This window comes from Periophthalmus magnuspinnatus, chromosome 19 (assembly GCF_009829125.3).
Source record: "Periophthalmus magnuspinnatus isolate fPerMag1 chromosome 19, fPerMag1.2.pri, whole genome shotgun sequence".
NCBI classification, from domain to species: domain Eukaryota; kingdom Metazoa; phylum Chordata; class Actinopteri; order Gobiiformes; family Gobiidae; genus Periophthalmus; species Periophthalmus magnuspinnatus.
The window spans coordinates 10,880,199-10,904,652 of NC_047144.1; the positions used below are offsets into that span (position 1 = coordinate 10,880,199).

The 24,454-nt window shown below is 39.2% G+C and overlaps 1 protein-coding gene across 4 annotated transcripts in view; it reads left to right on the top strand.

The window, feature by feature from the left end:
* The window catches only part of LOC117386816 (PH and SEC7 domain-containing protein 1-like), a 48,892-nt gene that overhangs the window by 18,896 nt on the left and 5,542 nt on the right, over positions 1–24,454 (top strand). For 2 of the 4 annotated variants that reach the window (XM_033984176.2, XM_055229539.1), the window contains 7 exons: positions 179–373; positions 984–1,064; positions 1,593–1,705; positions 1,853–1,911; positions 3,027–3,116; positions 19,202–19,245; positions 23,971–24,164. In XM_033984176.2, coding sequence (XP_033840067.1) covers positions 179–373; positions 984–1,064; positions 1,593–1,705; positions 1,853–1,911; positions 3,027–3,116; positions 19,202–19,245; positions 23,971–24,164 — 776 coding nt within the window. The remainder of the gene's footprint in view (positions 1–178; positions 374–983; positions 1,065–1,592; positions 1,706–1,852; positions 1,912–3,026; positions 3,117–19,201; positions 19,246–23,970; positions 24,165–24,454) is intronic. The other 2 variants (XM_033984178.2, XM_055229540.1) reach the window with 1 other exon arrangement.

Consider the following 24,454-nt stretch of genomic DNA (forward strand, 5'->3'; position numbering starts at 1 on the left):
TGTCTTTAAATTGCTTTTGCTATTTCTGTCCTAATACATTTAGTCGAGCAGAAATCTCACTAGTTCTTCTACATTATTAACACAGAGAAGTATTAGTGTTATATTGCCATTATTCTGAGCTCCTCTTTTTAACATTTGATCCTGAATTATTTATGTTTTTTGCTGATGTGTCCTGGAGCAGGGAGAAGGCTCGTTTAGCCACAGACTCGGAGCTGGACCAGGACCTGAGCGAGCGCCTGGGTCTGAGCAGCAGTGACACTTTGACCAACGGCAGCCACAGAGCCGACCTCGCCGCTGCACGCAGACTCGCCAAACGACTCTTCAACCTGGACGGCTTCAGGAAGTCTGATGTGGCCCGACACCTCAGCAAAAAGTGAGCAGAGGAAATGAGCTGATTGAGGACGTTATATAAGTTATCGCCTTTGAATTTAAAGGTTCTGTCTGTGCTCTGGTTAGTTCTGAGATATTGAAGTTTGCTCATAAAAAATACTTACAAACAAAATCTTGATAAAAGCTTAGAGAAGGTATTTAGGACCAATAATTTATGAATAACTCAATTTCAACAACAACAAAAAAAAAACATTAGATAGAACCTTATAATTCTAAGGGAAAGTGATCCAAATATGCAAAAAATTACTGTTTAATCAGTACATTATTTACTCTCAACACCATTTTATAAACTCATTTATAAAAGTTATGGCATTCAGTGTAACTTTTTGCCAGTAAATAGTCTTATACAAGTCTGGTGTATACATTAACTACAATTCTGAACTGATTCCCAATGACAGTCTTGACAATAGGGAAAAACACTGCAAAATGACAGCTAGCCAACCCTTAACATTACAATTAAAAGTCAAACCTTAATTAATCCTGTATTACTATATTTAAACATGATGTGTAGCAATAAAATAAAATAAATAAAAATGACCAAAACATGAACCTAAATTAAAATTGTAACTGGTTATGTGTATGTGATTTTGCAGTAATGACTTCAGTCGGATGGTTGCAGAAGAGTATCTGAGTTTCTTCAACTTCACAGGCCTCACACTTGACCAGGCTTTACGGTGAGCTGGTGCCAAACAGTACTCCCTTTCTCTTCTTTCATTGCCAACAATCCCATCGACATTCAGTTGTATCTTTTCTTATATGGGTTAATAAAGGAAGTTTAGATGACTCTGGCATTTATGTTCTATCCACTGCCTTGAATCAAGACAAAAGAATAAGAGATAGAATGTAGTAAATATTGATATTGAGGTTGGGGACTTTTACATGGCCAGTAAAAAGCAGATAACTAGGATAAGCAGATCTGACAAGAGAAGTCTGATCATCAAGAACAGTTTAAAATAACTTTTTAATTTTTAACAATTTCTTCATTTTTGTCTTGGTCACATTAGTTTTTCCCCTTTTTGCAGAGCTCTCTGAAAGCTCCAGATATCAGATAACAATCAGATTTTTACTATGCATCTAAACATAGCAACTGTCCACTAGATGGTACTATTGAGGATGCATTTTACCAAGTGCCCAAATCACCATGCACAAGTTATTTAGGATCAACTGAAGGATTAACGTATGTTTTATCTTGTGTGTCCCAGAGCATTCCTGAAGCAGTTCGCTCTGGTGGGGGAGACTCAGGAAAGGGAAAGGGTCTTGTCCCACTTCTCTAGACGATATTTTGACTGCAACCCCAAAGTCATTCCATCAGAGGGTAAGCTCATGTAAATTCACCTCCTCTTATACCACTGCTTTATGCTTCTTCCCATAGTGTTCAGTGCTCAAGCTCAGTATTTCGTATTTCTTTCTTCACTTTTGAAGCTTATTTTTTTACTTTTACATATTTTTGTTTTACTAACAGATGCAGTCCACACGCTCACCTGTGCCCTAATGCTGCTTAACACTGATCTGCACGGCCAAGTGAGTAGTTTCAATACTGACACAGCTCTAGCAAATTTAAACAAATGTATTTAGAAATATTACATCAGTAATAATGTAATGTAGGCGCTGTGGAAATGATCATTAATTCTTCAAAAGAGAGAGAAAATTGGGGGGTCCTTAAGCTTAATCACATAGGTAATAAGTGAGCTGCAAGAAATGGGCAATCCTGTGAAAAAAACAGTTTATGTCCATTTTTGATCATAATTTTGGTTTCCTTTCATTCAAGATGCTTAATACAAAATCATGAATACATTTAGTAATCTAATCCATGGCTCAATTTTCAAATATATATATACTTTAAAATCTGAGCCTCTTATCATTCATATATGTTCAAAGTCAGAATAAAGTCTTTTTTAAGGCTAACCTAATCCACAGGTTTCAGAGCTTTTTAAATGTGAACTTTTGTATCCCCACTTTTCTGTGTAAATCTGGGCCAGTGTCGGCTGTTCTCTGCGATAGTACATCTCTGCAGATGAATGATTCATTAAAGTGTCTTCAGAGGCGACAAGATCCTCAGTCTTCTTCTTTTATAGAGCGTCTCAACAAGTGGCACCGCACCGGTTTTGACTCGTCATCTGTTATCTGATAATTAAGATCACAGAAAGACCACAAACAACACCGTGATATGACAAAATGTTTCATCCAAAGCGTAACGCGAAAATTAACTACAACATTCTGTGCTTGAATATGAGATACAGTTCTGATTTTTTTTTATATATAAGTTTTATACAATCTTAATTCAATCAGTATTATCAGAAGTATATTAGCTAGGGCATATTGTAATGTAATATAATGCTAAAAATAAGCCTGCTTTGTGATAAAATTTTAAGTTCTTGCAAATAAGCAATTCAAATACATGGTATAGATAGAAAAAAATAGTCGTTTGCATCATTGCTTTTGCTAGATTAAAATATCAAACTAAACTATGAATATAAGCATATCAAATCTTTTCACACCAGTTATACATTGCACATCTTTTGTATTTAGCTATATGGTTGATAGGCACTATATTCAGACTTTGAATACAAATGCAGATAGTAAGAAAACAAGAGATAGTGAATGCCAATGTACTATCGTTTTATTTCATTTTCCAGAACATTGGCAAGAGGATGTCATGCACGCAGTTCATTTCCAACCTGGAGGGGCTGAACGACGGCCAAGACTTTCCCAGGGATCAACTCAAAGTAAGCAACACGTCAGAAATAGCACCGCACACAGATACTCCTCCCAAATGGCATCTATGTGTGCCAGTATTGTCATTCAAATCCGCCAGCTGGCATTTCCCTTATCTCCAGAGGCGTCCAATCAGAAGCTTGCGTGGTCTTTTTCACTTCCTGGTTGTCTTAAATGGAAGTGAACAATATGAAAAATTGATGATTTGAAGATACAATGGGTAAATAGGCCTCAGACAAAACACTTCATATAAAAGAGACTAAGAATATAAAAATGGTCATTAAGGACACAACTGGACACAGTGACAGACCAAAGATCGCATTCATAGGTCTTTCAGAATGGTGTCAAAATGAGCCAGGATTGTGGAGTTATAGTTTTCTGCAAATTCACAGACATGTTTTTACACATTTCTGATCAATTGCAAACAATATTATCATTCAAATCTAAGAATTATAAATAATCCCCACAAAAATGTTCTTGCCCATCCTCCCCAAAGTTTCCTGTAAAACTGATTCTTATGTGATCTAAAGGCCCCATAGACATGTGTGATTTTAATAGCGTTAGACTAGCCTCTGAGCTTCATGGTTGAGGACTATTACAGCTTGACCAGCAGACAGGCTTTACAGCAGGCCTGGGGACATATGATGACGCCACATAACCCAATTAGGGAGCTCTGACTTTTCTCCTAATGATGATACTGTCGATTAGTTTTGTTGCTAAGTGGATTTGTCACCGGCCATAGAGTCGACAAGTTGTTATGGTGTTATTGTGGACAAGGGCCCCCAGAAATAATAGAGATGGATAGCTCATGTTCATATGATGTCATAACATAACAACAGAGCAGTAATGTGAGAGTGTAAGGTGGAGGGGGAGAAACTTTCTGTGGTAGAAGTTGCTGCCAGAGTGTCCCTAAGCAGATGTTGCGAAATGGTTTATGCATAAAATGGATGCGCCAGTGCCCTGAAAACAAATGATTAATACATGATTTGAATTTTATTTTGTTAAAGGTGAACTTTGTAACTTGGAGGGTCTACTTGTATCCATGGAGATGTTCTTGCCTTGAATGTTTCACAATTATTCAGTTTCAGGTGTTAATGAGAATCTTGAGAACCAAAACACCAAATTATAACAAAAACAACTTGGCTATCATGTCCAATGTTTTTATAATTAAGTCTAAACAACACTACAATTGTTATCTCTAAAAGCTATATTTATTTATTTTATATTTTAGTTCAAATCTAAATCTTCCATACAGTCCTTTAATTATAGTGCAGTCCAATTATTAATTAATACAGAGATTTAGGAACTCATTGCTGACAAAAACTACCCATATTGGAAATGTAATAGGTCTTGTCCAAGCCACAGACTGTTTATTTACTCATCACATGTAAGGAAATTGCAATGTCAGATATTATCCATATTATGCAGAGAAGTGAACCCCTCCCTTTACTCACTGCTGTTATAGTAATGTATTTAAAGACCCAGAGACGCTTGTTTTAATCATGCATTGCACCTTTTCTAAACTCTTTTATGCTGCATTCTCATTGTGACTGTTTCACCCTGCAGCTAAATTCCCCTCTGGATTCTTTCTTTTCCTATTGCTCCTAAATGCCTCACTCTCTCCTCGCCGTTTGGCTCCTATGCTCTTTAATCTCTCATATAAAGTTATCTTTCTTCACACGTCTCACCTCCACACTTTTGATTACTATTTATACCCCGTGAAGCTTTATTTCTCTGCTGTTTTTGTGCCTCTGCAGCATAATTTCCGGGCTCCAAATAAGCTGCTATCCCAGGCCTCCTCCGGTCATTTACACATTTCCCCTCAGTGTCTGTTATCTGCTCATGTGTGCTGCATAAGTGCATTAGAGATGACTCAGGCAAATCCTTGTTTTTGTCGTAGTCAACGCAACAGCACAAAAACATGCCCCATTTTCTGTACATATCATGTTATTGTACCATGGTTTGGACCTATAGAGGGTAGTGCTATCATTTCAAACTGGATTTTTGATAATAGAGTGTAATTTTCAACAGTAGTTTGTTTTTTTCCACTTACCATGTGGTATTGTGTTAGTTCTGATACAGATCAAGACCATTCTAAAACTATTAGGGAAATGACCACTCTGTCCAATTTGTTGTGATTTTTTTTAGCTTTATCAATTCCTATCTGAGTAGTGCTATTTGCAGTGTAAACATATTTAGATTAGACTATTTAATTTGGTTATGATGTCTTTTTCATAAATTAAACATTTTTGGCTTTCCAGTATTTGCACATTTGACAAATATAAGCAAAGCAGGCTGTAAAGACCCGTGTTTAAGTCCAAATGGATTTACTATCAAAATATGTAAACTCAGCTATTGTTAACGAAACACAAAGACCAGAAACAATGAAACCAAAGCTTATTAAAAGCGATTAAATGCCTTTGTATGTCCTTTGAAACAACAAAGGTTTAGAAAAAAAAATCCACTGCAAATGCTGTTACATGTGATTGTGCTGCTTGTATGAGCATTATACACCTGGAGGTCTCTTGTCATAGTGCTGGTCATTTGTTTGAATCCACTCAGTTGTGACGTAGGTTCTAATGGCTGAGGGCTATAGGCTCTTGTAATGTTGATTGAGTGAACAGCAGGTACTTTGGAAATAAAGATTTATTGATCAGATCCAAGTGGCAATCGACCATATAGACAAGTGTAATTTGTATTCTATAATGCATACTCTACTGGGAAGGTTTTCTATGTATTCGATGTATTGGCTTGGTATTCGTTTGTGCGGCTGGGTCATGGTTATGTGTTTACTGTGTATGAAACATGTTGAAACGTAATGGTGACAGACACATTTGAACCTCGGCGTCCAGGAGCGGGTGCTTAGTCGACTGGAAAATAATGAGAGCACCCCCATGATGTTTTTTATCATCACATCACACACACACACACATTTCTATCCTCTACATACCTCTCCACTTCTCTCTCCCTCCCTACTACCTCCCTCTTTCAACTTCTATTCCTTTCTCCTGTTTCTCTCTGCCCTCTCCCCATTCCTATTCTTCCTGCTCTCTTTCCCTCCTTCTCCACCCCTTCCACTGTCTTTTCTGCTTTCTCTGTCTCTCTCTCCACCCTCTCTCTCTTCCTCTCTCCTCTTTCCCTCTCTACCTTTACCTCATTCTCATTTTCCCTTATTTCTACCTCTGTATTTTGTCTCTCTCTCGCTTTCTCTCTTCCTCCCTACCTCCTCCATCTTTCAACCTCCCTTTCTCAGTTATCTCTCCCTCTCTTTTCACCTCTTTCTCACTCTTGTTTCTATCACTATCCCTCCTTTGCTGTTATCCACAATTAGTTTCCTTATTCTTTCATTTTCTTTCCTTTGTATTATTTTTGCTTCTTAAATCTCAATAACTTGCCCTCATTGCTGCTCATTATTTCACACTGAATTCTTTCTCTCTTTTTTCTCTTTCTCTCTCTCCTCTCACCAGTTCAGGCTGTGTTGATTAAACCTTGTGATATGTTTCCTATTACCACCACAATAGAGAAAAAGAGGGATTCTACTGAAGTCTGAGAAGCTTTGGTCGAGGCTCCCACGCCCAACTAATACCTGCAGTCTCATACAGTCTTTTGGATTTTACAAGTATGCACAAGATGACTAACGTTACTTAGCTGGTGTAGCAGTTAGTAGTAGTAGGAGGAGTAGTGGCAGTATGTGTGTGTATATATATGTATATATGGATTTGGGGATCCTCTGCCATTCCTCCTTGCAGATCCTCTCCAGTTCTGTCAGGTTGGATGGTGAACGTTGTTGGACAGCCATTTTCAGGTCTCTCCAGAGATGCTCAATTGAGTTTAAGTCAGGGCTCTGGCTGGGCCATTCAAGAACAGTCATTGAGTTGTCCTTTGTTATTTTAGCTGTGTGTTTAGGGTCATTGTCTTGTTGGAAGGTGAACCTTCGGCAATCTGAGGTCCTGAGCACTGTGGAGAAGGTTTTTGTCCAGGATATTCCTATACTTGGCCGCATTCATCTTTCCTTCGATAGCAACCAGTCGTCCTGTCCCTGTAGCCGAAAAACACCCCCACAGCATGATGCTGCCACCACCCTGCTTCACTGTTGGGACTGTATTGGACAGGTGATGAGCAGTGCCTGATTTTCTCCACACATACCGGTTAGAATTAAGGCCAAAAAGTTCTATTTTGGTCTCATCAGACCAGAGAAGCTTATCGCTCACCTTGGTCCCTCATGTGTTTATTAGCAAACTCCATGTGGGCTTTCATGTGTGTTGTACTGAGGAGAGGCTTCTGTCGGGCCACTCTGCCATAAAGCCTGACTTGGGGAGGGCTGCAGTGATGCTTGACTTTCTAGAACTTTCTCCCATCTCCCGACTGCATCTCTGGAACTCCACAATGACCTTTGGGTTCTTTTTTACCTCTCTCACCAAGGCTCTTCTCCCCGATTGCTCAATTTGGCCGGACGGCCAGCTCTAGGAAGGGTTCAGGTCGACCCAAACGTCTTCCATTTAAGGATTATGGAGGCCACTGTGCTCTTAGGAGGCTCAAGTGCAGGAGAATATTTTTGTAACCTTGGCCAGATCTGTGCCTTGCCACATTTCTGTCTCTGAGCTCTTCAGGCGGTTCCTTTGACCTCATGATTCTCATTTGCTCTGACATGCACTGTGAGCTGTAAGGTCTTATATAGACAGGTGTGTGGCCTTCCTAATCAAGTCCAATCAGTTTAATTCCTTCCACTCCTTCATTTTAGCAAATGGCTGCAATATAACAATTGCAGCCATTTGCTAAAATGGCTGCAATTGTTTTGCAAATAACAAAGAATGAAACATTTAAGGGAGTCTGAATACTTTCCGTACCCTGTACCCATACCCGTACTGTATATAAAATCAACAGACATAACCAACAGATGACGTGCTCAGCTAGTCCTCCCCAGCTTGATAAGCCCCTGCATGGGGTGTACCACCAGAACATAAATGACATGGTTGATCAAGAAATCCACCAAATACTTGAGAGAGGTGGTCTGAAGGGCAGCACAGAGGCACTTAGGAGCGGGCCTTGAGTACTAGAGCAAAAGAGGCCCAGATCTACTATACCAAACAAGACCCAAGGTGTAGGCTGTGCATAGAGGCTCCTGAGACAATTCAGATACTGCCTGACAGAATGGTGATGGACCAACCAGACATTGTGGTGGTGGATAAACAACAGAGCAAAGCCATTGTGGTGGACATCACAGTACCGAGTGATGGGGAAAAGAAACATGAGAAACTATAGAAATGCCAGGGGCTCAAAGAAGAGCTGGAGAAGGCCTGGAAGGTAAAGACATCACTGGTGCCCGTGGCCATCGGAGCAATCGGGGCAGTGACCCCCAAACTGGAGGAGTGGCTACAGTAGATCCCACAAAAAACATCAGACATCTCAGTCCAGAAAAGTGCAGTACTAGGAACAGCAAAGATACTGTGCAGAACCCTCAAGCTCCCAAGCCTCTGGAAGAGGACCTGAGCATGGAAAAAAGAGATGAGATCACCCACGGAGGATGAGGATGGGATTTAAAAAAAATTGTATGTATGGGTTCTGCTGGTAAATGTACTATGCTCAGCTTTGGAAGAAACATCATTTACTATTGTATTTTTAAGCATTCTTCTACTTGAGAAATTCTCTTAATTGTGATAATTATAAAAATATATATTGTGTAAATTTAGTACATATTTTGAGTTCTTTTATCTCTCAGCCAAGCTCAGTTTGTTTATCCTAATCTGCAGGCTATTTTCATTTTGGCAGTCGTAATGAGGCCATAAAGTATCCTAATGTATTCCTGTGGACATTTCCTTTCCCGATTATCGGAGCAGACGATCAGTCAGAGCAGATCACTGATGGGACATGACAGTTATATCCAACTGCAGCCTGCTCCTCTTTTACAACTACTTATATCAAACAGTGCACTCAAACCTGCTGCTTGTGTTAACATTGGACTCATTGTCTTTAAGTTTTAAAGAAGACCTAATGTGCTTGTGTCTGCTCTATATAGCTATAACCTATGACACCCCTGGATCATTATATTTTACACATTTTACACATTTTAATTGAAATATTTATCTAAAATGACTTAATGAAAGAAACAAGTCCAGTGACTTCCACTGTCCAAGTCCACTGACTTCAACATTTGAAACCGATGTCAGCTCCCAATGAGAGCTGACATCGCCATAGACGTCATCACAACAAAGAGTCAGCACCTCCACTGCTGCACGTCAACCTAGCATTTTTATACTAAAATAACTACACAATGCTGCCAAGTCCTGCGTGTATCACCAATTAGGAAAATGAAATTGAAGAACAAAGTAAGTACGTCACATTGGCCGCATACCGGTGATGGTAAAATCGGGGATTGATTGGAAATATGGAAATATTACAATATGGTCTTGAAAATAAGCGATGAAAGATTGCTCATGATTGACATTGACATGCACGAATCACTCCAAATACAACTTCGGGTGAGTAAATGGTGATAGGAAACAACTATAACAGGGTTCAAAACTCTAAAAAGTAAATTGAGCCTAATAGGTCTGCTTTAAAATACTCTCCAATTTAGCTATGGATTAATAAGTAATTATCAAAATGGGAACCTGTTAACCTGTTTTATTCTTCTAATCAGGAACAGATCAATTGTTTGTTTTTTTTTCTATTAAATGCAGAGGACATATTTCCCTACAGGGACAATAAATGTACCTTACAATACCTTATTATATAACAGAAAAATGTTTTTCTTTCCCAGTATTCTAATGTGTATTCATTTGTAGTGTTAACATTTTATTACTAACAAACTACATGTCTATCCCAGTTAAAGGTTAAAATTTGAAGTAATATTTGAAGAACATAATTTGTACTTCCATGTATAGGCTTACTATGTAATCTTTGTTGACATTCAGTGATGAAATTGCTGGTAATGTTGCAAACATAAAAATCATATGCTGTCAGTAAGGAGGTCCAGTGGCTCTGCAGGGACATGTTGCCACAAAATAAGTCAAATGACAAGTTTACAGTTACAGTCTGTAACACACCATGCTTCTAATATTAGGATTTTTCCATTATTTAGCAGAATCTGTCAACCATTTTAGATCATCACCATTATCCCACAATAACAACTCCCTGTGGTCTACATTTCATTTCATTATTTCAAGCAATACATAGTCACAAATTGATGCTTCAGATGCCAACATTGAAAACGTAGCAGCTGTTTTTGCTAGCGCAGCTCCCTACAGACCCTCTGGCCGCTTGCCCAAGATTTAGTGAAAACTTGTATCAATTTTTTTTTATGAATCTCTGAGATACTAGTGCTTTTCTACCGCAGTGCTTTGGATGAGAGCTTGGAGCACCCTAATGACGAGTTGAAGTAGGTTAGCAGCAGAAGCCCGCAGCCCGCACTGGAGCAAAGAAATGAAAATGCATACAGCTCAATCAGAAGCAGTCCTCAAGCCATAATTAGGAGCAGTGATGTGATCGACCATGGACCGCAATCAATACAGAATGGAGAGATAAATGACTTATTTGTTTTTTGGTAATGAATGAGAACAAATCATTTGGTCAGTACCTGTGAAATACTAATAAGGATTTGGTGCATGGTCCGAGTCATCATTGTGTATAATGTTGATGAAAAGAGAGTGTGGGGAATGGCATCCAATGCAATTTAAAGATACCGTTTGCAATTAGACTGGCCCTGTTGTATTCTTACATAACTCCACTAGATGCTGTCTATATTACTGCGGTCTGATAGTGTGCCAGCTTTGGTCTGACAGAAAATGACCAGCGACCACAGTAGAGGCTGAACAAAGGCCAGGTGAGTGGGAGGGGGGTGTCTACTGGTTAAAATATCAGTCAAATCAAATAAACTTTCAGATGGTATCTTTAACCTAAATAATCTTCATATTTTGTTTGCATTTCCAAATCCTGAGACATGTCCGGTTTGCCATAGTCCTGAACCTGAATTGGGGGGGTACTAGTTATGGATAGATTGGGGCAGGGATGGACCAATCCACCTTTTCTTGTTTTGATCCCAATGACGATACTACGGCTTTAAGTAGGTGGGATGTCCTCGAAAAAACTCGCACTAGTCATTCAATTTTGTTTTACTTTTTGGAGTTTTATGCCGTGTACATGTTGTTGCATATGACACAAGGAGGAAGATAAGCCCATTTCTTATACAAAAATAATACCGGTGTAGTAGTTAGTGTCTTCTTGAGTAGAAATATGATCTGATTTAGATACTACAAAAAGACAACTCCCTTAGCCCCCTGTGTCTGCCTCTGTCGTCATGGTGCAGGTGCTGAGGTCAAAGGTCGGTGCGGCGGTGATAGTCTTTTCGTCTCCGCAGTGATGGAGACACCAGAGAGAGCTGTCAGATCAGAGCCATCACAGACAGACACAGGGAACAGAGCAGTAGTCTCTGTGGATAGACTCAAAATACTTCCAGTCAATATAGATAGTACAATTCAACTGGGTGATTATAACATGGCAATAACAATGAAGACACTGTTGTTATAAACTGGATGTCCTTTTTTTTACTACATTTCTATACATATATTTCTTCCTGTGCTGTTTGTAGTGCTCCCATGGCTAAATGAAGAAAATTAATCCTAAATCAATAGGCACATTACTCCATGTATTACAAGCACAAAACTTACAATAAAATGTATGAAAACTGATGTTATTTTGAAATTATTCTTCTGACAGTGTGTGATGTTGTAACCATAAAGCGCGTACTACCAACAGTACATTTGTATCTGAGATTGGAACGCGTAGTGCGGAGATCTTGATCAATAGCTGTGATCTATGAGTGGCACAGTCATTAAAGCTGCCGTCGCCGTGGTGATCCTGTTACTTTCTCCGAGTCGATAATTCACTTTGACAAATTTCTCATGAGCAAAGTTCTCCTCCATTTGTCTGATGCTCTGCCAAAGACTCTTTTACCCTCTGTGACTTCTTGTGCTTAGTGCCCTGTATTTGTCTGTAAGAGTATAGATTAACTGCTTTAATTATAATCAACTCCTTATGTATATTTCAACGCAGCCATCAATCAGTCAAATCTAGAGTGAACCAGGTCTTTGCCAAGTCTTTTCATTAAAGTTTTATGAAAATCTACTTTTACCTTTTGAGGGAAAACGGTACATGCTGTCCAGCTTGCTGCATGTGTAAGAGTATTGGGTTTATGACTGGGTAATATGGGAAAAACATTTGTCACAATTTCATTCCTCATATTTATCGATCTTGACTTTCGATTCAATTTTATATATTTATTTTCATTGCCCAGCCCTAGATCAGTATATCTGCATAAAAACAGCTTTTTACTCCGCAAAGTCAGATATTATCAAACAATTGCTAGGTAGATGTATTAAGTTATTGATTATTTTTTAACTATGGTTGTCTTTGGTAAGCTGGTTTGGTATAGCTTTTTTTATTTTTAAGTAACCCATAACTTCCTCTTTTCTGTTCATGTCTGAAGTCCAAGTATTCTCAAAGTCAAACTTGATTACTGGGTCATTATTTACTCTGCCTCATTCGTTTTCTTCATTGCCACTGAATCCCTAAACTGTGCAAAAGCAATGAGCATTTTTATGTCTTGCAGGCTTTCTCCTATTCTTCTAGCTGTTTTGAATATGAATGATCTCGCATAAAAGATTACTGCTACTCACGATTAATAAAGGGACTAAAAATTAAAAGCATTAGGGTCAATGTTATGTCTATAAATAGAAACTGGAGTAGCTTTAAACCCTCACATTTGACCCCATTTTGTTCCATTAAATTCTCGGCCACCTCATAAGCGTCTCCAGGGAGATCATGCAGTGAATACTAATTAGCGGTACAAAAACATGTTCAAAACGCATACATGAATTCATTTCCCAAAACCTTGATACTGAATGTGCGCTGGAGACCGTGCGATTCGCTGGCACAGACCCTCAGAAGGGAGGGAGGCGTGTGCGCATTGACGAAGCGCTCCCAGAAAGAAAGAGAGAGAGAGAGACGGAGAAGAGAAGAGAAGAGAAGAGAGGAGCTTTTTTCCTTCACTGCCCGCGATCCAGACAGCCAGCGACCGCAAGAGCCAGAGTCACAGCAGAGGTATAGGAGGAGGATGCCACAATAGAATGCACTGACTATTTTGCCACGAACTGTAAAGACGATTGATGGGAATGAACGAGACTACACGGAGGAGAGCTGCGTTTTTCTCTCTCCTACACCCACACCCGCCAAATGTGCGGTGGGACTGCGCGCGCTGCTAAAAAAGACAGACTGAAAAAAGAAGTGGACTACATTTTTATGGAGATAGGATAGCACTGAAGCCTAAGCGAAAGGAAGATTACCCAAAAAGACATTAGCTGTTAATGTTCCCTGTGTATTTTGAATGATAAGAGCAACAGGATTCTCTATCCTTTTACGCACTGAAATTTTAACACCTGAGGACTTAATAACGTCTGTTGATTTGTTTGTGTCCGTGGGTTTGTGACGAAATTCAGGGTGCTCTTTGGGATCCCTCTTGTCCAGTCTGGGGGCGGCTCACTCCCCCTTCTCGCTCCAGTACCGTTATTCGAAGTTATTCTTTACGCCTGCCTGCTTTTTGTGCCCAATCTGTTTCCGTGTTTTTTTCCTCCGCACCCAATCTACTTCACACTTTTTTTGGCATAGTTTCCAGCGGCGTCTCGTGCCATCTGTGACAGCGCGAGTTCCCGGTGTGAGCTTGTTTGTCTTGTTACTAAAAGGTGGACAGGTGTTCGCTTTAGCGTAACTTGGAGCGTAGCCATGCAGTGACGAACTGTTGACCCCTTTGAATCATATTGCTGGAGCTTTTTGCCTCTTAACATTGTGACTGCGAGCGCCTGTTAGGTTATCCATCTTTAATAAATGTATCTCCTATCAATAATTCACACTTAGGTGGGCCCCCAATGCAGCCGGCCTTGATTAAGACTCAGTAGGACGGTTTGATGCTGACGGATAGCGTCACTCCAGACTGACAAATGATATTCCGCCTGTGCGCTCGTAACAGCTGAGCCCTCCTGCAGCTGCAGCTCGTTACATCAACTTCAAATCATTTCACTTTTGGATTTCTCCTCCGAAGCTCGTTTAGGGACGACTGTATCCAGTGTGTGACCATGATCGGTGTTAACAGCCTGCACTCCGCGGGGCGCCTACGCTCTCGCTCCCTCTGCACTGTGCGCTACGGAAGAGACTTTCGAATGATGGACCCTTTCCGGTACCCCAGGACCCCGCGCTCGCGCTCCTTGAAACCTCTCGTATTCCCGGATCTCCTAGGCAAAGCTCAGGATGGTCAGAACCATCCACAGGCCAGGAAGAGAAGAAAGGTATGACAGCCTGCTTTTAAGAAAGCACATAGCATAGGTCCGCATGTTACATTTTTTAGCCTACTTTTTCCATGTAAGTTTATTCTTTGGTCATATGCCTATCATTTAGGCCAGTTGTGGGTATGCAATATATGTACGGCCTCTTTAAGTACTGAACCTTATCAGAAAACCAGTCTGAAGAATACATGTTTGCTAGGGATGCTAAAATATTAGTTAATTGGTAAATTGACCTAATAATGCACAATATATTTTCTGACAACCCAAAACTTTTAAAAATGTAGTAAACCCATTGCAACGCCAAGGACCAAACTGTGAAATAAAGTCAAACAGAACTAATAAATGTTAATTGGAAGATTGCGGCCAAGCTAATTGTGGCATTAATCCTTTACTACTGACCCCATTTTGTTCAGTTAATTTCATTGCCATCCACTTCACAAATGTTGGATGGAAACCAATTAATATTAATGAGCAAATCCTTTTAGGTATCAAAGTTGTTACAAGTTTGAGCAACAACATGCATTTTACTTCCATTGACATTTTGCTGGGAGTGGCCCCGCAGAGCCTCTACAATAAAAACATAACATTGTGTAAGGCCACCGTTCAGTCCAAGGCTGAGCAGATGACGTTGATGAGGCAGAAGACGAGCCAATGAACAGATTCTCAGTGTCTGGCTTAGGGAGGATTTCTGACGGTTGTAGATGGATTCAGGACACAAACTAAATATTTAAGAATAACATTTGTTATTTGACCAATCTGAGCATGTTTTCTTTGCATGTATGCAGAGTTGGATTGAAGTTGTTTTGACAGAGCTTTTGACTAATTTTATTTCTGTGAATATTTCATCTTTATTAGTTTATTGCTAGAGTTGCAGTTTCCCTCTCACTTAAGATTGGGCTGACTAATGCTCTTTTCTGGAAGTACAGCCACCAATATATTTAAAAATCTACTATAGGTTTACTTGAGTGCATGACCTGCATGGGGACAACAGGGTGACCTCATTCTGAAGGAGCGCTTACAAAATAAGGTAATGTTATGGAGAAAATGTGAAGATTTACCAAAGATTGTATAATGGCAATAAGTATAATTACAATTTAAACTGAAGAGATTATGTGAGTAACTGAGTTAGAGAGAAGTCAATTGAATTACTTCATCACAGCTGCATCGTGCACATAGGCCTTCAAGTAATGTCTGCGTATTACGATGGAAAGAGTAAGTAACTCTGATGTTTTGTTTTTAGGTCTGATCCCATTGCAATATATATTTAAATGTTATATGATGAAGATATATGACAGAATTATTAAAAATAGTTTAAACTGAACTGAACCGAAAATTGCAGTTAATGGGAATTGGAAAAAAATGTTAAATTAGGCATAACTTTGGACATATATCCCAGCTTAGAGATAGAGGTGCCTGCAATGCATATCCATTACTGATATATCAGGGGAGTATTTCCAGCTCATGGGGCTGTACTAAAGATGAAGATGGTGATTCTGAGGTGGCTGAGGATGCTGCTGCAGATGACATAGAGTGAAGCAGGTTTTTGGTCGTTTTGACTGCTTTGGTTTGATTATTGTCTACCTATGGTCCCCCAAAACATTTTTCTAACAAGTCTGTATATCTCCTTGATAATCTTTATTACCTCTTGAGATTTTTATAATAGTAATAAAAATCCATAGTATAGAATTTGGTTGGTTTCAGACTGGAGTATTTGACACTTTCAGTCATAGTAGGGCCACATACTGTATCTGTCCATAAGGAAAGCAGCAGTGATGGAGTGAATGACACACAGCCCTTGAGCGTCCTCTCCATCACCTCCGCTGTCACAGCTGTCCATCCATCTATGTCTCCCCAATACTACACAACTCTGATGCCATGCTGTCTCCACTCTCCTCTCTTTCCTCCTCTCTCTCTCTCCCCCAGTTCTTCTCTTTTTTGCCTTTCTATTCTGCTCTTCTCTTTACTTTCTCCTCTCCTTAAAATCTCCTCACCCCATCTCCCTTCCCCTCTCTCCTCCTCTCATTTCTGTCCCCTTTTCCTCTCCTCCTATCTCCTGACACCTTTCCTTTCCCTCTTTAACCCGTCTCTCCCCTTTCTCCTCTTTCCTCCCTTCTCTACTTTCTCCCCTCCTTTTGTCTTCTAACCCTCCCACATCTCTCTACCCCTCTCCTTTCACCTCTCCTCTCTGCCCCTCTTTGCATTCTTTTCTCTCTTCTGCCCCCACCATGCACCACCGATCACCTCTCTCCTCCTCCCCATCCTTCTTACACTCCTGCTTGCCCTCCTCTCCCCCTCTCCTCCCCTCTCACTGTCCTCATGTCCCTATCACTGCAGATCGGCTGTGAAAGTGCTACCACACCATCACATTCAGTCTCTAATGTCACTCTGCAGCCCACAAGTGTCTAAAGGTCTCGATTGTCACAGGTTTATAACACCAAATGTGCACTGTTCCCTGAGTTTTTCAATGACATTTTCTTTTTAAAAAATCTGCCGTGCTGTGCAAAAGTTTTAGGCAGGTGTGTCAAACTTACAGTGTGGATCCAGATTATTTTTGATCCAGGACTGTGCTATTTTGAGATATGGGCCAAGTTACTTCAAGAACAAAATCATTATTTTTCAATTATTTTGTCATTATAAGATTGAAAGCACACCTATTATGCAAAATTTTCTTTTCAGAGTTTTTAACTATGCTATAGTTGTTTCTTCCAGAATTGTTTTTGGAGTGATTCGTGTATGTTTGAGGAATCTTTAATCGCTTATTTTCAAGACTCAACATTACCGATCAAACCCCATTTTCACTGCCACCGGTATATACCCACTGCTCTGTACTTTGTTCTTCACTTTTATTTTCTTAATTGATGATACACATGTGATTCAGCAGTGTTGCGTGGTCATTTTGGTACAAATCAAACCAAATCTGCTATTTGATGGTGTGATCTGCACCTATCTGTAGGAGGGGCTGAAAGGTACACGGCTCTTTGTTGTGATGAGGTTTGCGGTGACGTCAGCTCCCATTGGGCAACGCAATTATCTCATACTGAAGTCAATGGACTTGTTTCTTTTATTAAGTCATTTTAGATGAATATTGTGATTTAAAATGTGCAAATTATAACATAATGATCCGCGGGTGCCATAGATTGTAACTAACAGAGCACAATATGTCTTCTTTAAGGTTAATTGCGAATTTATCCTTAAACAATTGGAGCTATTATATAAGTTAAATATAAATATTTTCTTGCTTTTATAGAAACTACTATTGCTTTGTATTGAAAATTACATCATATATAGTACCCAAAAGTGTGCTATGTATTATGTGTGCTTCTATTTTTTATTATAATTATTTTGTACACTGATACTTATTTTCTCACTGCAGTTTGTCCCACTCTGAAAAAACAAAACTTTACAAAGCAGATAGTGTGGTAATAATAAATCCCAAAGAGTGTAAACATTTCTACAGTCTAATTATTCACGATGTGCTCCAGATTTTCAGTGAACCCAATAAACAAAAGACAATTAGGCTATTTCTTAATTTTTTTGAAACGTAATCCCATTTTTCTCAATGAAAACATCTCAAGTTGTAAGTTAATGGTGCCCTATGTGGATCAGTAAGTCGATGTTGCGGTTTAAATTATTTATTGATCTCCACATCTGTCCATTGACGTTCAGTGGGTCGCAGGATAACAGGTTTCTAACTGAAGGACTAGAGTGACTGATTGATGGAAGGGGCTTCTGTAAAGAAAATTATTCAACTTGAAGCAACTGGGAGTACATACAATGACATTAAAGAGTTTACTAGACCAAAACAGGACTAGAAGGTGCTATATAGAACCAGAAACTTAAAGACCTATATTAATTTGCAAACTGTTAAATATAATCCTTATTGCAACACTAGTAGACAGTGGCAATGTTTACATACACAACAACAATTTGATTATTATCAGATTTCTGCTATCCGATGATTGAAATGCCATGTAAACAAACAGTTAGATCAGACGAAATCTGATTACTTTCCGATTGTTCACACCTGGTTTTGACAGGTACATTTATGACTGGCAAACTATTGTTGCAGAGATGAAAGAGAAGATTTTAAGAGTTATTTTAAAATTCCTTGTACTTCGTCTTCTAAACAGTTACTCCAGTTACACCAAAAATCAGATCTAATTATTGGGTTATCTCATTATGCTGTGGTTGTCATATTTTTATTGGCCATGTAAATACACCTAATGACAAACATCTAACAACAAACTGTATTTATGAAAGTTTAAATTCCCAGAACATTTTTATTGTTGTTAAAGTGTACATTAGCATTAATCTTCAAATTTTAAAGAAAACCTATTGTGCTTGTGTCTGCTAGTTATAATCTATCACACCCATGGGTCGTTATATTTTGCATTTTAAATCGCAATATTCATCTAAATCAATTTAATAAAAGAAACAAGTCTATTGATTTCCACATTAGAAAACTGCAGTGCCCAATGGGAGCTGACATTGCCATAAACGTCATTACAACAAAGAGCTGTGGAGCTGTTGGCCCCTCTTAGTCAATTTTGCATAATAGGTCTGCTTTAACTCAAATAATTATAAAATTTAAAAAAATCTAGATGAAACTAAGTAACATTTTTAATCATTTTAAAAGTGCAATAATTAATGTTACTAAAAACTAATCTGTGAACCTCAAAACCTCAAATGACCCACTTGTCTTGTTACATTATCCCTCAGCATCTCTTGAAATCTCACAATTGTTTTTTTTTGGTCCTTTGTAGGCATTGTACAACTCCATCAAGAACCAGAAGCTCCAATGGACGCTGTAAGTTCTTTAACATTGACTCTGCTTTGTGCACTTGTGCCATTTTGGTAGCCTAGCCTTGCCTCTGTGTGCTAATTGTTGCTTTTACTTGTCCATAAATAGCCACACACACACACGCACGCACACAAGGACACATGCTTCCATTGTCCTGAAGGGTAAAAGAAAAAAGAGGATACAAGGGGATATTGATTAAGTTGTTAGCTTCCTCATTAATGACGTGAGCGTTGTCTGGCATGTGAAGGAAACATTAGTGTGTCAAGGGTTGCTATTCTCGCGCACCACATCCAGAGTGTGCCTCCGAGATGCCAATTAAGTCACTCGTGTTTCCAAGCCTCTGTTTCTATGGTGACGGCACCATGGATACGACTCCATGACTACCGCATCACTCTCCTCTCCATCCCGTGTGCTACTCTAAATAAATAAACTTTAAAGATATATAAGTTATGAGTTACTTTATAGATGCAAAAACAAGTAAAAGGGTGAATAAAACTAAACTAAAACTAAATAGTAAATGAAATACTGTGAAAGAAGCTGAAATGATAAAAGAGTATGCGAAAGTGTGGCTAGACTATTTAACCAAGGCTTTACTAAATCATTTAAGAAGTCTGTAATGCTTTCACTTAGAAATAGTGAAGTTATATAGACTAATATGCATTTATTTGAATATTTATAGCTTTTATCACTATAGTTTGCAATTTTCAATCAATTGGCTGTTAATATAATTTCAATTTTTATTTCTGTATTGTAACTAACTGTTGCATTTCAGTTTTTGCCATTATGTCAAATACTGTTTATAGCAGTGTCCCCTCTGTGCTTCAGAATATCCTGCACTCGCACAGTAATGATTATAGAACAAAAGTTGCCAGCAACAATACATAATGTACAATGAAAGAGGGAAAGCTTGGTCCATTTACCTGTGTGTCCTATACAAAGTCGCCCACTGCCTTTCCAAAAATATCTTCCACCCAGAGCAGGAATAAAAGTGGACAGAGGTGGAGATCCACTGAGAAGCTAGACATACAGACAGCTATTTCAATACCCTATAGGCCAGGCAGGGATAAACTGTTGTCCACTCAAGCATTTAAATACATTCTTAGTGAGTTCCTTTGCTTTGAAAAAAATCAAAACTAATTTGGAAAAGTACAATGACACTTTTTGTCAGTGAATCCATTTCGCACCCTTGCTGGCTTAGCTAAAGAATGATAATTTATTTCACCCATTGACTGCATCTCAAAGCCAGCATTTCCTGTGATAGCTGAGTCCCTATCTTGTAAATACACATTTGTTTGCGTTGCATACAGGCTATATATAGTTTATTTACTCTTGAATGTGAGGATGATGTGCGATTTTAAGCTACAGAAACATTGCAAGTATGAAAGCTGGCATTGCTTATAACAGGTGTGCTTTTGTGTGGGCGTGCTGTGAGTTTTTGCGCTGATAAACAAAAAAATTAAAAATCCAGAAAAAAAAACAAAAAAGCAAAACAAAACATAGCAATGGCCGCTACTTCACACCCCCACAGAGAAATACACGCATATGGACATTCGCAGCAGTGCATTTGGAGGCCCCCACATGTACTCATCTCCAATAGGATACACTGTATATTTACACATCCTGGTTTGGAGGCGTGGGCTGGAGCAGAAGGTACAAGGGAGAGAGAGCGGGTGGGTTAAGGGGGATGCAACAAGTTAGACATCATTTTGCTAAACTGGAAGCAAAACACAAACAACTGTAAATGTCTTATTATTATGATGATGGTTGTGCTGATACCCAGAAAAACAGCTAGCCCCATCCACTAATCCCCTCATAATATTGTACAGTAGGGAGCACAGCGGGAAGACCGTGTGCCAGTTATTGCATCATAATACATTCATCAATATTTGCAAAAGCGAGACATCAACCATTTCAAATAATGATGCTTTTTCTTTTTTTTTTTTACCTTGGTTAACCATATTAAAGGTGTATGAATGAGGTACCCTATGGCTAAGAGTGTGGGGGGCACATATCAAAGTTGCACAAATAGATCCCTGCTTGCTTGTATTCCTCATGACACCTTCTCTTGCATACTTCCTTTCTCGTATTTTGTTGTTAGCACTATTTTTTTTTTCTTTTTTTGTTCTTTCGTCTCCCTCCATCCCCCCTCTTCTTCTCCTCCACTTGTTTCTGTGTAGAATGGGACCCAGTTACCAGGCAACAGGCTGCGTGCTCATTGGTGCAGCCTCTCTTTCTCTTTCTCTCTCTCGGCTCCTGCATGGGGTTAACTGCTGTTATGTTACTGTTGGTTACTCATAGTGTGGTCTCCAGGGAGGGGGGCTCAGGCATACAGCCATTTTGGCTATTTTCGGGCTGAACTTTTGCAATAGCGGGTGATGTAACAAGTGGAATTGCCATTTTACTTTATTTGGTTTTGTTTAAAATATTGCCCCGTAATAATAGGTCTAATACTTCTAAAAACTAAAAGCAATAAAATGTGATATACAGTCATAACAAAAGCATATCTGTGATTAGACTGTATATATAAATGATCATAGCTAACTAGTTATGCTAGTCGCCGCGTTCCAAATAGGAAGTGAGCATGGGCGTGTTACCAGCTCCATCAACTCCAATTCACTTTACAATGAAAACCTATCGCCTCTCTCTCTGTAACTGCTGCTGTGCGGCTCCCCATTTTGGCCTTAAAATGTTCGTATTAACCCGCTCTACATGATCCTGGCATTTTTATTTTGTTATTGTGTCCGTAAATGAAGTTATGAACATTAATAACAGACAAATTAGGTGCCTTCTTTCCCCAAGATCACTCCCACTTGCATTAGCAACAAGTTTGATTGACAGTATTGCTAAGCACCCACTCCCTGCTAAATCAGCGGTGCGAGCGGGAATGGCCGTTACCTTCAACAGCCTCATTTTGGATTGGCTCTTTCATTGCTATGATATTCGCCATCAGAATTCCAAACATGGTACTTGACTCTAAATTCGCACTTGTAACCATTAGCCTTGATGAGCTTCATTTGACTGGAGCCATCACACTCCCTTAGTCCACTTCTTTATATAGTCTGTGGTGATGTAAAAAAGAGCAATTGTCTTAACAAGACATTGTCCATGGTATGCTAAGCTAATGTGCATAGTTGCTGCCTGTCTGGTTTATAATAGGACTTTTTCCATGCACTCATGTACCAAGGACACTTCCACTTTGGTCTTTGTTGACATTTCTTTGTGGACAGCTCCATCTCTCACCTGCATCATCAGATGCTGTACTACTCCTACCACACTACTACCACAATATGTAGAGTGTTCATGCTTCTGAGTCCCGTACTCCCTTCTCTCTTTGCAACTCAACCCAAAATCAAACTAGTACTAACCCACAACAATCATCACCCCAGTGGTTCTACAACATGTCTAAACCATGAGCATTTGAAACCCTATATTAAACTAAATACTGTGAAACTAGCTGAAATTATATATTAACATTTTTGACAGAGCACAAAAATGGAAAGCAGTTAATCAAAATTCTCATTTAAAAACATGGCTCCTTGACGTTTTCTAATGAGTGGTATGTGCCCTGCAGGAGATTATCTGCATTGAGAAATTATGCTTAGCAAACACTTTTGGAGAGTGCTTGAGTTTGACTTGTTCGGGCCGTGAGGAGGAAGTGCCAGAGCCCCCTGGGTAAAGATGGCCCTATTACACTCACCTCAAATCCTCAAATCAGGTTAAGAGTGTCATTCTGCTGCTGTGGTACTTTTTGATCAAGTCCTGGACAGGAACAAAAACTTAAAGGGAGTATGGATGCAGCTTTGAGTGCACTAGTCTGGCACCCCCCTTGATATCCCTACTTTGTAAATATGTAGTTATTTCAAAGTTGAAATAACTACACAGCTGTTCTCAGTAAAGTTTGTCATGATGGGTGTCAGCCAGTGATGTACAGTAAGGAAGATGGTCCTTCTAGTTCAATACTTTGGTTTGAGTTGATTGAATGTAATAATAGGGCCAAAAATACACAGTTGAATTATAAAAAAAATAAAAACAATTTAAATGGGACATATTATGCAAAATCAATTTTAATGAGCCTTTTAACCATGTTTTCCTCACCATAAACTCACTAAAAGTTGTATTTTTACTGGTTCATGCATGTTAGAGTGCTCTTATATCGTCCTGCCTTTGCATGTTGAGAGTTTTGAAAATTTCATTTTTTTCGTTTTCATTTACTCCCTATTCCAGCCTACTGCATTATACTTACTTGCCATGTCATGTAGCCATTTTTCAACTTTTCATCTTTTTTTATCTACATTTCATTGCCATTAATTTTACGCTCTTAAGGAATCACTTAACCCAATTACTTTGATTGCACAGCAAGTCCCAATTACTCAAGTGAAACCAATTCCTGCTTATATTCAGTCAAGTAAAAAAATCTCATCTTTTACCCCAATATCTATCAGCTTACACACAGCTACAGCAAACACAATGTCATTACAGTAAATGCTTTTTTCTGATACCACAGAGTTGTAAATATTGTGCTCTCCCAAAGTTGGTCCGACCCGCTGGTATTACTCATGTGTACTGTATGAAGTTTTCGGTGTGAAGTCCTCTTGTGGACCTCTTGTGCTGTAGTTGAGTGCGAGCAAATGGACAGGATGAGCACTGATGATGATGTGTTTGGTGCGTCGCTAACGAGACGTGACACACAAGTGCTAATCTCCCGCCGAATCTGTGCCTTTGTCTCCATAGCGACGAGGAGGAGCTGCGAAAGTCGTTTTCGGAGCTCGGGGACAGTCTGTGTGAGTCGGATGTCTCCAGGCCCATACGCCGGGTGGACAGCAGCGGGAAGCCCCTGGAGGACGGGACACAGCCCTCCGGATCGCTGCTGTACAAGAACGGCTTCCTGGTCCGCAAAGTGCACGCTGATTCAGATGGAAAGAGAAGTACGAACTGTTTTCAGGTTTTAGATTCTGAATGTTTTCAGAAATTCACAAATTTACAAACTAGAAACATACTTCTGCAATAGTGCAACATTAAACAGTGAATAATAATAGTATTATTTAAACCATGATAAAACAGCATGCATAAATGTAACACTCTCAGATGGGAAGGGGGGCAGTGACCAAGCAACATTACAAACTTTCTGAATGCCAGCCAAATTAATCTGATGTAAACAGCCAGACATAATATAATCATAAGAATATTTTTTATTTCTTCATACCCTATAGATTAT